Raw genomic sequence first — 14,194 nt, forward strand, 5'->3', positions numbered from 1 at the left:
TCATATTCTATTCCATGTTTCCATCGAACAATGAAATGTTACGACTGTGCATGTGATAAATGCAACTTCTATAACTGAAAAAAATATATTAAAAGTCATTATTGTGTTGTGATATTTAAGCATTTTTAATGAATAATTTAATATTTTCGTATGAATATACAGCAATACATCATCTTAATCATAAATCTTTGCAAATAAAAATATATAAATATAATATTAGACAATATAACAGCTTCTTGCAAAATTCTGTCTCAAACCTATCTGGCTTTTTTCTGCTTCTTTTCTTTCATTTATGTCGACCTTATTTTTTTTATTGTGTCTACTTTTTATGCTAATAAACCTGTTGCAATTATTTTTTTGAAATGTCATAAATAAATGCTACAGTGTTGCTACTGTAGCATTGTATTATCAGACAAAACACATTGAACAAACAGAAACAAAATATCGAGTTATAATTTTGCTTTTTTTATTGATATATAATTACCGCTTGATTCGAAGAAACTTCCACACTTTTCAGAACAATAAATAAGTATTATCAAATGGTATTAATAAGTAACGTTGCAGATGTTCCGTGCATGAGCACGGAACATCTGCAACGTTACTTATTCTGGTTCTGATTACGTTACTGGTTCTGGTTCTGATTGTATTCGTTTTGTGATTGTATTGTTCTCGTTTCATCAGGAACTGCTGAAGATGTTATTTAGTAAATGTGACAAGACAGGTTTATTAAGAAGAAATGCCATCTTTATGACAATAGGACCTACGTAAAAATTAAGGCTGTCATGTATTCTGTCAAGAACGAAACAGTCAACTAGAGTTGCAGAAAAATGATGTATAATTTACTCTGTGGTACAGAGTGAACTATGGACAGGGGAAAATGTCTACTGAAAAAGTAAATTCCAGAAGAATAAATAAGTCAGATCAAATGAACTATGAAAGAATAGATAATATACAAATTCAGTAGATATAAGCAAAAATCTAGGACAGAATTTCCCAGCATTAAACATTTAAAATTGCATGTCACTTATCTCTTACGACACTTTATTTTAGAAATTCTTTTATTTATTATTATTTAATAGAAAAGCGTATAATTTCTAGGATAGATAAGAGTTTTATAAAGAAATATGAATAATAATAACAAGTAAAATCAGTATTAAATTTGACCCCACTACAGGTATGAAACACTACCTTCCCGATCTATTATTACCAAATATTAATAGCACGAATCTCGACATAAAAAAACCTCGTACAAAGTTTCAAATAATTTTAACAGAAGTTATTAAGCATTAAAGAGGGTAGAATTCTGTAATTGTACGAATGATCGCAAAGATTCGATGCATTTGTTAGACTAAAATCATAGGTAAACACGAGGATCGCATATATGACGAGAAGCTAATCGTTAATAATGATAAATTCATCACAAAAATATATATTATTACTTTGCTGGACCAAAGTTTTAGCGAATCACATACCGTTAAATATCTATTCGAAGAACGATGATGATGTTTCCGGTATCGTGTAATAATACCATATAATCTGTGATTCTTTAAAAAGTTCCGGATTAATAAACTTCTACTGTATATAAACTCTAAACGTACTTATCGAAACGTTCTTATTTGTGTAAAATTTTTTGTGTAAAGTTTCGAAATGTTTCGAAACTATTACGCAAATGCTTTCGAAGCATTTTGAAACTTTACACAAATAATGTCGTAATATAGAGAATGACAGATTCGATAATGGAAAACACTAAAATTAATCTAATTTCAAGTACTTTTACTACATTAATAAGTTAATATAATAGAACTATTGGCAGTAATCACAGTTTTATTAATGTTTTCTACAGTTTTATTATTACAGACTTAGAAAATTGCCAATAAATATACACTTACCACAGTTTCACGTCGTTTCACTGTTCGAAAAAAACACATTTTAATAGAAAATTAATAGAAAATGAATTTATTTAAACTATTTTACGTTATTAATTAAAACTTATGTGTAAGAGGAAAATACGTTTTAAACACATTACTTATCTGGTATACACTAGACTAATGCAACTTGTTAGAGTGTTTGTCCTTCTCTTTCGATCGATTAACCATTCGATTTACAGCTTTATTTTCGTATGAATTTTTTCTGATTTTCTATTAAATTTACAATAATTGAAACTAATTATTGTTAATTGCAAATAAACAATTTAAATGTTTAGAGCGTTGGCTAAGTGCTTCAGACGTTACTCTACCGCTCTCGTAATCCAGACACAAATTCGGCTAATCAATAATCTCCAGTAATTTCTCTGAAGTGCCCTAATCTGTAGCTCCCCATCCCTCACCACTGTGCCTCTTTTTATGGGCCTGTATGAAATTATGATGGCCTGAGAAAAAACAAGGTTATCCCGCTTCCGAATTGATAAATTTACAATCGTTGATCACTGTACTCTCATTTTACTGCAAAAATTTTTGTTTGGGCATTTCTTCCAAATAATTAACGCGTTTCCATTGTTTTTACAAATCCATGAATACTTAAATACTTTTGAATGTTAAAGTTTATTATTAATTTAGCTGCAAAATATTTTACGAAATATTTACAATCATAAATCAGTGCAATGTTGTTTAAATTTCTTATGCTTACACTATCAGAATACTTTACTGGATGAAAATAGAAAGGATTATACTGTAAGGATGCTAAATTGAAATGTAGGATTTATACCAAATGTATAAAGTAGGACACTTTCGTGTTATTATAAGGCTGTCCTGCAAAATATAGGGTCACATATCACAGGCTATTTAATATTTTTTTTAATTTTCCAAATAAAGATTGTTCTTTGTTGAAATTATAAGAGAAAACTCAGTTTTCTTTCCGAAAAAGTGGTGGAGTTAATAAAACCATACGTGAAAAGCCGAATGGAATGCAATTGCCAGTGATACTTATTTTATTTTTAAATTTCTGTATATTATAATATTTAATATTTTTTATTTTATGGTGGAATTTTTTTAAATATAGAATTTGCGATAAAATACTGTATAGTCATGAAAAACGTAATTTAGTGTTATTTCAACTTTATAAATTAAAAGTAATTCGCTAATGCATTAGCAATAGGTTTAAACTCATTTCATGATTTGAAAATGTTGAAGAAAGAATAGTTTTGCTATTGTGCACTTTACACTTACAGAAATGAAATTACAGTAGATAAGAAAGACCAACCTTACATTGACATTTAACTTTTATTCTATGCGTTACGAATAAAATCAGTGAAAACATCGAGATGAATCTAAATCCGTATTATCTTTAAAATAGCTCTATTAATAAAATATTATTTAAAACGCAAGTGTTGCAACTTTGGCAAATCTGAAAGGATGTATCATACAGTACAAAGCTTATTCAAAAGACCAATGGTGTACAACGGCTGACAGGTCTAAACGTACCGTTCATTGATTTAAAACTTTACACTTCAAATATCGTTCAGGTGTAAAACTTAAAGTTCCAATAAGGTGCACATTGCACATTCAGTACTTCAGTAAATAGTGCATTTCCTACATGTAGTGAGAATATCCTATGAGATACTACAAATGCATATTCGTTGTGCTTTTGCACTTTTTTTCTGAGTTTTCTTGTAAAATACTCCGAACGAAAGGTTATCAAATAAAAGTTTTTTATAATCCATTTCTGCAACTTTTATAACTTACATTCTGTGTACAAGTTTTGATGTAAACCGCTTATTCGTGACAGCTAAAGAGTGCTCTAAATAGGAAAACTATTCAAGCTACCATGAAATATATGAATTATACAATATGGATGTACTTAATATATTGAATGAGCCATAAAGAACAAGTTTCAATAATTACCTAAAAAATTCAGAATTTATCAATTTCAACTATTATGATCATTCAACTATTATGATCAAATAAAAATTATTTTAATTACTAAAGTTGAATATAATTTTTTAATCTTAATCTCCAATTCAATACAAATAAGCATTCAATTCTTTACATCAATTTTTATTATTCAAGTTAAGCATTACTAATACAAATAACTTTTTATGCAATGTACGCTACTGGCCATTAAAATTGCTACATCACAAAGGCTGCACGAAACAAACGAAAATTTGCATGAAAAGTACAACATGTTGGGTGTTCTGTACATCAAAATTACATGTCAATTCGATCACGTCGCCATTATACTGTATGTATACAAGAAACACGATTTTGCTATTTCCTGTTTTTCCTGGTGTAGCAAATTTAATGGCTAGCAGTGTACTAAATAAAGTACAATTGAATTCGTATAATAAGTTCATGGTTATTTATGTTTAACATTGAAATCATGAAGCATTGTCACTAATCACGAAGCCAGTACAGTTGCTTTCACCATTATTCCATTCTTAGAATAATACGAATAGAGAGACATTACTCCTTCGTTTTCCTGTAAATAAAATCAAGTCACTGCGACAAACAATATACAAATGAATAATATTGAAAATAAAATTCTTGAAAGAATTTACAAATTTAATTTCATCGGACTTTTAAATAAGAAAGAGAAAGTATTTTATGAAAAATGAAAAAGTCATATTTAAATGTAATATATTTCACGCAATATATTTACAATAGAATTACTGTCATTGCTTACATCGACTCCATATTCTTCTAATTTAAACGATCGTATCAGATTTGCCAGTACTAATTTCAGTATAGTTTTTCCTAACTTCTGTCCTATACACGTTCTTTGTCCTGCTCCGAATGGTTGATAAACGATGGAATCAATTTTCTGCCGTTCCTCAGATGAAAATCTAAATTCACCAAAAATTTTAATAATTGCACATTCGAAACTTGTTAATGAAGCAAATATATAAATATAATTCAGTTATAATTATCATATTACCTGTAGGGATTAAATTTTTCAGGTTCACTCCAATAAACAGGATCATTTTGCAAAACTTGTATTGGAATCGCTATAGTAGTACCTTTAGGAATGATGAGGTCTTTATAACGATAATCTTCTGCACATATGCGATTTACACTTCTACGTATAAAAATATTTATCGTAAATATTTATTATATTTTTATTTAACTTCATAAGATTATAATGAATTTTACATTAATGGGATTGGCAAAACGCGAAGAGTTTCACAGATAACTTGATCCAGCAACTGAAAATTGGTCAAGTCAGAATACTGGATATCCTCCTGAAAATTAACGAAAATGCAATAGTTATAAATTATCACTGTTCAAAAGATTTGAAATTTGTATTTTCACTGCAATTTGTTTTGAATGATTTGCATCATATCATTGCAAACTGAATATTGGCAAAATTTCTTTAAAAAAAGAGTTTTGTTATAACACCTTGTTATTATTAGCTTTTTCTGTAAAGACTACGAATATAAATATTACGTTAGTGATCATTTCAGAAAATGTTCTGTTATGTCAATGTTATTAATTATTATCATACTTAATAATTATATAAAATATAGAATTTGTATACTTTAAAAGTAACAGATCAGTTAATGTTTTTTTTTATAAGATACATGCAAATTTTAAATAAAAAAATGAAATTTTACATCTCTGGAAACATTGTTGCTTATTTCTTCACGGACTTTGTTTTGTATTTCAGGATTGTTAGCAAGATGTTTAATACACAATCCTATTGTAGAACTTGTTGCTTCATATCTACAAAAGTGTAAATGTTTCCGCATTAAACTGTTGATATTTTACATGGAACATTAAAAATCATTTGGATATAATTACGAAGCTGCCATAAACATCACCGCATTCGCAATAACAAAATTGTCTGGAAGTTTATTCATTTCTACAATAGTCTCATCTTCCGTGTCTATCATCGTCTGCAGTAGATCTGGTGGAGGAGACTGAAATACAAAATTATGTAGATATTGAAATATTTAATATTTGTCTATTGACAATGAACTCACATCTAACTTCTCTCTGGAGGTGACGATTTTTTGGCAGGTTTCATAAATCAACATGAAAGACGGTAGATTCATCATATACTTTAAGGTATCAATTTTATGTCGAAGAAACGTATATATTTGTTCTACTTCCGGAAAGCAAACTAAATTATTAAAAAATTAAACACAATTACTTATTATTTTTTTATTCTATATTTAATAATAAAATATTTAGAAAAGAATTGTTGAATTATCACTTGTTATTCCAGCTAAAATATCTGTTGAATCAGCTGAAAGTGCGGTTTCTACCGATTTAACAAATTTACTAGTTTCATTATTTTGAACATTTGTGGATACGCCAAAAGCTGATATACAGAGGATATCAATCACCAATTTTTTACTCATTTCCAAAATATCAAACGGTTGATCTCCCTGCTTCTCGACGTTTTCTAGAAAGAGTTTTATCGGTGACGACATTACTGTACTCATCTAAAATATAAAACGTTATGTAATTTCGAGATATATATGTAAAGATATATATAAAAATTTAAAGTAATTATTTAGTACCATTCTAATTTTCCCTGTCGTGAAACAAGTACTGAGAATACGTCTTAGGTTTTTCCATTTCTGATCGGTTAATACTGCAAGCATATTTTTACACTCATCATGCGGAAATCCAAAACATGGCAACAGCGTCTTTCGTTGAAATAAATGAATAAGTAAACAAATAAATTTAAAGCTTTTCAGGATTTGTGATATTTGAAAATTACAGCAGAATACGTACGTCTCTATTCTGAAAATTGTATCCGTCCTTTATTTGAATAAGTTTCAAAAATTCAACGTCATTGAATACTAAAAATGGCTTTGCTCCTAGATAAAATCTAACATAAGTTAAATAAATTATAATTAGAGATTTTTGATGTAAAGTGATAGTCATTTAATTTAATGATTTTTAATGAAAAAGAAATTGATTACCCAAACATATTTCCGTATTGTTTTAGCCATTTTTCTGTGCATCTGTCTCTCTACAAGGAAAGTTTAAGATTACATTTTACATTTCAAATTCTCTTTTTCTACTTTATTTCGAAAGTGAAAATTCTCACCTCTTTATTGAATTCAATTAAATTTCCAAAGAAAAAGTTTGGTTTTGGGCCTGGAATCCCGTAACGTTGAAACAATGACATCTTTCGTTTTCTCTGTCTGTAGAAATTACATGTAACTGTTTACTAAGAGGTGAATTTTAACTTTTCATCCTTGTTTATTAGTACAAATTAAGATGATTTATTACAATAAAAATCTTACAAATCATTAATTGTGTTTTATAGAATCACATGACTGTTGTATTGTATTGTACAAAATGACATTTATTAATTCTAGAGAATGATATAATGTAAAGATGTGATTATTATCACGTAAATTATTCTTTACTATAAATCGATTTTAAGTATAATCAAAAATGCCTTAATACATATAACAACTTACCACATAGTGATTTTCTATTTAGTGCAGTTGATTTTACACTTATAAAATGTAATGGAATCAATTAAATTAGGATTTATACCGCGAAAATTAATTTAGCGTTATTTTAATTATGGAAAGTCAACTTATATTCTGTAATAACGTAAGTGTAAGATAAATTTGATTGAATTGTTTCAAAACATATATAGCTACTTCCTGTTTAAATACGTATTTGTTGTTCTGTAGCTAATGTAGCCAAGTGTAACAGTTGAAGAGCCTTTGTGTTGTAAATTTGCTAAATGAACCTACCAAAAGTATTTACTAAATTAACCCCTTGTCAGTAACACACTTCATTGATTACTTGCAATGTTATAGATTTTCTTACTATTCGTAAACATTATATTATACTTAGGCCTACGTTATCATCTGACTCAATTAGAAAAAATGTAGCAAAAATTGATATATACATTTATTTATTTTTATTTAACACAGATTTAGAGTATTCCTACTAAGGAATAGATATATATATTCAATTTTAGTAAATTTCAAGTGATTATTATTTATTATCATTTAAATAACCCAATGTTTGTAATTTTATTTCGTATGTTTAGACGAACATGAAGAAATTGATAGAGGCTTGAGGAAAGAAGGAATTGAAATTTATACCGCGTTATTATTTTCTTATGATTAGCTATGTGGAGTTTTTCACATTATTTTTACGAGTCTGATGCCAAAATGAGCGCCAGTTTTTATAAAAGAGTATTTCTACTTGGCAGATAACCCGTCTCTTGCTTCGCCTTATGCTATAAATTCACTCAAATTCAATAGACTCATAAAATATTATTTAGAGTTTGGCCAAAATAGATTTTAAGCATGTGTTTTAAAAGATAATCCGAAATTCAGATAGAGTGAGAACATAAGTTATAATTTGTTTCGAGTACAAGTCATTTCACAATACATAACATTTGTATAATGGCTTTATGTTTCGTATTGAAACAATGATGACGTGTTCTTCACATTGTATTAGATTAGGATTTTAGTCAGAACCAAATCTTTAGTAATATTTATAAATAAAAATTACCAGAATATTTCCAATTAGCTCGGTATATAAGATACACTTCACCAATGGTTCCATTGATGACAATTGTTGATTTACTTTAAACAAAGTACTCTTAATTTAATTTAAGCTAATTCACTTACAAAAATATTTATATATAATAAGTTAATGTTAATTTAAGTAACCGAGTACATTTAGTTGTTACGTAAATTTACTTAAACAACCGAATTTTATATACTTTTTCATGTGTAATGTATAGAAAACGTGTCGAATAAAAATAATGTAAAATGCCAGAAATATCATTCTTCTAATGCTAATAATTTAAATGTTCTTACTTGACAATCAAATTTATAGAAATTGAATATATTTGTGAATTTATAATTTCAGTCTTTTAGTTCGTAATTATTAATATTTGTTATTCAGTTAAAATTTAAATATTTGAACTAATTTCATTACAATTAAAAGCAACGTCACTCACCTTATCCATAACAAAATGATGCAGATGAAAATACAAAGAATTAATGTTAAAGTTAGATTCATTGTCGTCCTCTATTGTTTATATTCTATTCCAAGTTTCCATAAAAGAAGAAAGGAATCTGACGTCATAAACAAAGCAATGTGATAAATGCAACTTCTATAACTGAAAAAAATACATTAAAAATTAATATTGTGTAGTAAAGATTAAGATTTTATAATGAATAATCTACTATTTTCGTAAGAATAACCAGCAATACATTAATCTATATTCTCACAAATAAAAAAACCTGCAGCTTTCTAAACCGATGTATCGTGACAATACGGCTTATTAGTTTATAACGCCGATCGGCATAGAAAGTGGTTGATTTCGAAAATCTACGTCAATAGACATTTTTGTATCGATCATTTATACTTAATTCTATTTATATGTTATTTACACTATTATAATAACAGTGGACTATAATAATCGATTGTTACCTTATTATATTGAGTATTCATGTATTTCTTACATATTACGGAAGTATTACAATAACTGTATGTACAGTACAGTACAGTACTTTACTTTTTAGAAATGTTTGTGACTGAATGGTTTTTAAATAGGATAAATACACATATAAACTTACTTAATTCAAGCTGAAAACAGATGAGAATATCGATTTGTGATTGTCTGTTTACGTTTGTAGCTGACAAAGTATCTCCGAGAAGACGTGGCGTTTCTCAAGAAATGTTTCATCCCACAAACCTTCGTCGATGCTTATTCGTTGAAGGATAGTCATTTAAATATAATATACCAATTAGAACTCAACAGCCGTGTGAACGAAGATTTTTGTTTTTTAATAAACGAAAGAATGGTCTTCCATAGACTTAACATGGAAAGGAGGAGTTTTGTGGGAAATTTAAAATTACGGGGCTGTAACAAGTATTTTATTTATTTATCCAGACTTACTCTATGTAGATAAAAGCCAATCAATGCATAAATCGCCACCAACTAGTTAATTACGAAAGAAAATTAACGCGTTCTCCAATTGGAGTAGTGAGCTTTTCGAAAACTAAACCGGTTCTTCCAATAGAGGATTAACGCAAACAAAGGGGTAGAAATCAAAGCTTTCATGGATTTTGTAAAGAAAAACAAAAAGTATCAACTAGAAAGTTGCAGAAAGATGGCGTATTATTTACGTTATTGTACAGACTAAACTATGAACAGGGGAAAATATTTACTGAAACAGGAAACGCCTGAAGTCTGGATCAAATGAACTCTGAATGAATAGACAATAGGCAGATTCAATAGATGTAAACAAAAATCCAGTATCGAGTAGCATTACTTTCCTTGCATAAACATTTTGAATTGCGTGTCACTTCATCTCTTCCGACATTTTATTTTAAAAATTTTATTATTAATTATTATTTTTGCCATTATTATTAATAATGGCAAAAAAGTTAATTTCGAGGATAGATATGCGTTTTATAAAAGATTATCAATGATGATAATCTTTTATGATAGTATGAGAAGATTATTTAATGATGAAGTACAAATGTGAAACATTATCGTTCACTATTTTACTTTCCCGACCTTTTTCCACCAAAATTTAGCAGCACGAATCCCCATATACAAAAATCTTTAAAATTTTAAGTGTTTCTGTATTTCTCGACGTTTAAAGGTCCGTAAGTTGAAAAATGTAAAAATCTATAGGGCTAACTTTTGATAGATTGTTAAATTTATCCTCTGTTATTTATAATAACCAGGAAATTACAAAATAGGCATGCGGATTTAAACAAAATATTGTGAAAACTGTTTAAAGTCTAGTGTAGATAGTTAGGAATGCGCCATAATGATGATTGAAGACTAGTGATAACATCTTGCGGTGTTACAAATTAACAACTGGTTAATCGATGCTTTAAACGTCGATATACTGATTATAAGTTATTTTCGAATGTATATACAATTGATCAGAACACATAAATATTTTCAGATAAGTCCAATGTGGAAATTAGGCTACCATATTACTTGATTCGAATTATACGAAACTGGAATATGATTTTTTTTTAACAGATTACTTATCTTTATACTAAATTAAATGTAAATATAAATATGTATTGTAAATTGATCATTCCAAAAGTAAATTATAAAAAGTTAATTAAAAAATAAGATAGTTTCGGTATGTGAAAAAGTACACAAGAAAATCGTTTATCCGGAACACCCGAGAACATACTAATGCCGATTATCACAAAATTCAATATACAAGTCTTATTTATAAGAACAAAGTTTTATAAATAGTAATACATAGAATAGTGGATTCAATAATGTAAAAAACTAAAAATAATGTAATATTAAAGACTTTTAATACATCAACAACTTAATATAATAGAATTAATGACAGTTTTGTTAATTTCTTTTACAGTTGTACTATTACAGAATCTAAAAATTAGCTAATATATATACACTTACCACACTTCGAAGTCGTTTTACTCTGTTCGAAAACACATTTGTGTAAACTATATTGCGTTATTAATTAAAACTTGTCTATAAGAGGAAAATGAATTATAAACATATGTGAGATAAGCAGAGGGTCAAGGGAGAACCTCGCTGACCACTTACGCTGCACGGGTTGGTAAAACCCGACCTCGTTGTCGTTGGATGGCTAGGAGGGCAAAAAGTGAGTGGGGAGGTGCGTCAGTAAGTCGACAGGCGTCCTTACTTTGACAGGAGACAGGTTTGACAAATAACAATAAAGGTTTATTAACTAACAAAAGCGCACATACACTAAAGATACACATAAAATAAAGAATACAGATAATTACTGCTAACATGCGGATAATATATGCCTAGTGCTAACCGCGAGCTAACCAATACAGTCTAGTGGGAGAGAGTTTACAAAGTCAATATATCTTGATATGTGGTCCGATGACCGTATGCGACGACCTCCTGGACTATGGAAGCTGGAATCAGTCTTATGTCCGGAACTGAAGACACCAGATTCAGACCTTCCTGGACGATCGCGCTCTTTCCAGAGTTGATCAGGTTTTTATACAATCGTTGTTGGCATTGAGCCAGTCTATTATTCAATGTTCGATGACTAATTTGCTGACTCGTGATGACCGTGACTTTTGTTTTCTCTTTCTGATCTGATCGCGATGCCTTGGATTTTTGGTTTCTCTTTCTGATCGGATCGGATCTTTCTGCGGGCTCATACATATCACTTATATGGTATACAGTAGACGAATGCAACTTCGATTGTTTGTCCTTCACTTTTCAACGAGTAGTCGTTTAATTTACAGCTTTACTGTCGTATAAATTTTGATTTCATTATCTGATTTTGTATGAAATTTACTATAAAAACCTAATTTCCGTCAATTAAATATAAACAATTTAAATTTAACTTATTATGTAGTACGTAAACGATTCACGCCAGTGTGTATAACGATACAAGCCGGTATGTAAGTTACTGGAAAACGTGTATTAAAATAATACATAAAAAACTAGCATATTTCACGATACTTACATAGAATCAATTTTTATGTTTATTATAATTTAGCTTTTATGATTTTTCTCTCAATGATTTTCTGAAATTATTGTGTCGAATTGCTGACCAGAGAGCCTCCAACCAATCGCCAATCCAACGTATAAGCGATGCCTTCTGGCCAATTATGCAGAAAGTGTCATAAACATCAGACAATACTAGTTACAGTATTATTTTCAAAATTTTAAAAATTACTGCCAGAACTGTAGTATAAACGGACAACACCCTGGAAGTGTTACAGTGATGCCACAAATAAAGTCTAAAAACCAATGAAATTTTAAAAAATTAACAGAATAAAAATATAAAGCCCTTACTTCAGTAATATGTTATAACTTCCAATTAGTTTTGCGTGGTGCATACTACTGCTATACGTTAATATTACAAGCATCCGAATCAATGTATAGTGTTCATATACCTGCTATTATGGCTTTTATATATGTCTTTCGCATGCGAAATCGTGAATAATAGTAAATAATATTTCAATATAAATTTTGCAAAAATGAATTATTAGATATTTAAAAACTGAAAATGTAAAATAAAAATAACAGTAAAATGTCGACGTAAGACGGGTTTATTAATTGATAAATCACAGTAGAAGTTTCTTCTTCCGGTATCTACAGGACCGCGGTGATGCTGGATTATCGCAAAATTATTTGCAAAATTCGATAAGTCATATGTAAGCTATAAGATATCCTTAATAAGACAATATGATAATCTATGGATGGCTACGTGACTCTCTATATGCTAGTATTGTGGAGATAGATGTAAACAGAAAATGATAAGAATGGAATCTCGTAATATTCCTCTTTCAGCTTTGATTTTTAGTATTTTTGAAACACAATTTTTAGTATTTTTGAAACACTTATTTTCACTCTTGCACTAACAGTTATTTTTTTAGTAAGTCCGTTATTGATTCGACCAGTAATGAGGCTGTTCGGTGGTGAAGGACATGACACAATATTTCTTGGATAGGTCACCTTAGGAAACTTGGGTTTTTCGACTCGTTTGGTTGTATTCCAGATCTACCAGAACTGGCTGACATCTTAAGTGTTCGATAAACCGGCTGGTGGATCGTGGGTTCGCTCTCAACAAGTGATTTACGTGTTTACTGTCTAAATATAACACAGTTTACTTCAGAAATTTCTCTTGAGAGATACTTTCTTCGAAGATACACGTTGCCTTTTTCCATGAATCCAAGCAAATCCATTGTAATCAATACTTGTTTTTGATGAATTCTTCCGTAACGGTTTGATAAATTGTTCCGAAAAAGATTTCATTCTGATTAAGCGTTGTCTAGTTTGTAAATAAAGTGTTTGAATAAGAGGGGATTTAACTGTTTATTAATGAATTGACTTTGACAATAGCTGGTATAAACAGAATCATAACTGGTCTGATAAACTTTTAGGGAAAACTAATCCCTATTCAGGAGTTAGATAAATGACATACGTTGGACACCTCATCTGTCTACCTCGTAGTTGAGGTCCGAACCGCAACTAAGGAGCTCCTGATGGACTACAATTATTACGTGGGAATTGATCAATAATTTCACTGTACATATAAATGGTTAGTTTTATTTATTTAACTTTTTATAAAATATAAATATTTCCTAAACAATGCTTACGTAATGTTACGTGTTTTCCAATGACTAACACTTAATATGTAGAAGCATTTTTATTCTGTATTTAAACGATTTTAGTTTAAAATGGAGATCTCCAAGTTATATCGGAATGTGACTTAAAAACATTTCAAGGAAATAAATAAATATTTATTCATATAGCGTGACAGACAGACATG

The 14,194-nt window shown here is 29.1% G+C and overlaps 1 protein-coding gene across 5 annotated transcripts in view; it reads right to left on the reverse strand.

The window, feature by feature from the left end:
- LOC136974784 (cytochrome P450 3A8-like) overlaps window positions 1-9,033 on the reverse strand; it is a 399,348-nt gene extending 390,315 nt beyond the window's left edge. For 3 of the 5 annotated variants that reach the window (XM_067269725.1, XM_067269730.1, XM_067269729.1), the window contains exon 1: window positions 8,884-9,033. In XM_067269725.1, the coding sequence (XP_067125826.1) occupies window positions 8,884-8,945 (62 nt within the window). In that variant the 5' untranslated portion in view covers window positions 8,946-9,033. Of the gene's footprint in view, window positions 1-6,993; window positions 7,091-8,879 lie in introns of all 5 variants that reach the window. The other 2 variants (XM_067269724.1, XM_067269732.1) reach the window with 2 other exon arrangements.
- Between the last annotated feature and the right edge of the window lie 5,161 nt (window positions 9,034-14,194).

The sequence above is a fragment of the Centruroides vittatus genome, unplaced genomic scaffold, assembly GCF_030686945.1.
Source record: "Centruroides vittatus isolate TY-2023 unplaced genomic scaffold, ASM3068694v2 contig_356, whole genome shotgun sequence".
Classification (NCBI taxonomy): domain Eukaryota; kingdom Metazoa; phylum Arthropoda; class Arachnida; order Scorpiones; family Buthidae; genus Centruroides; species Centruroides vittatus.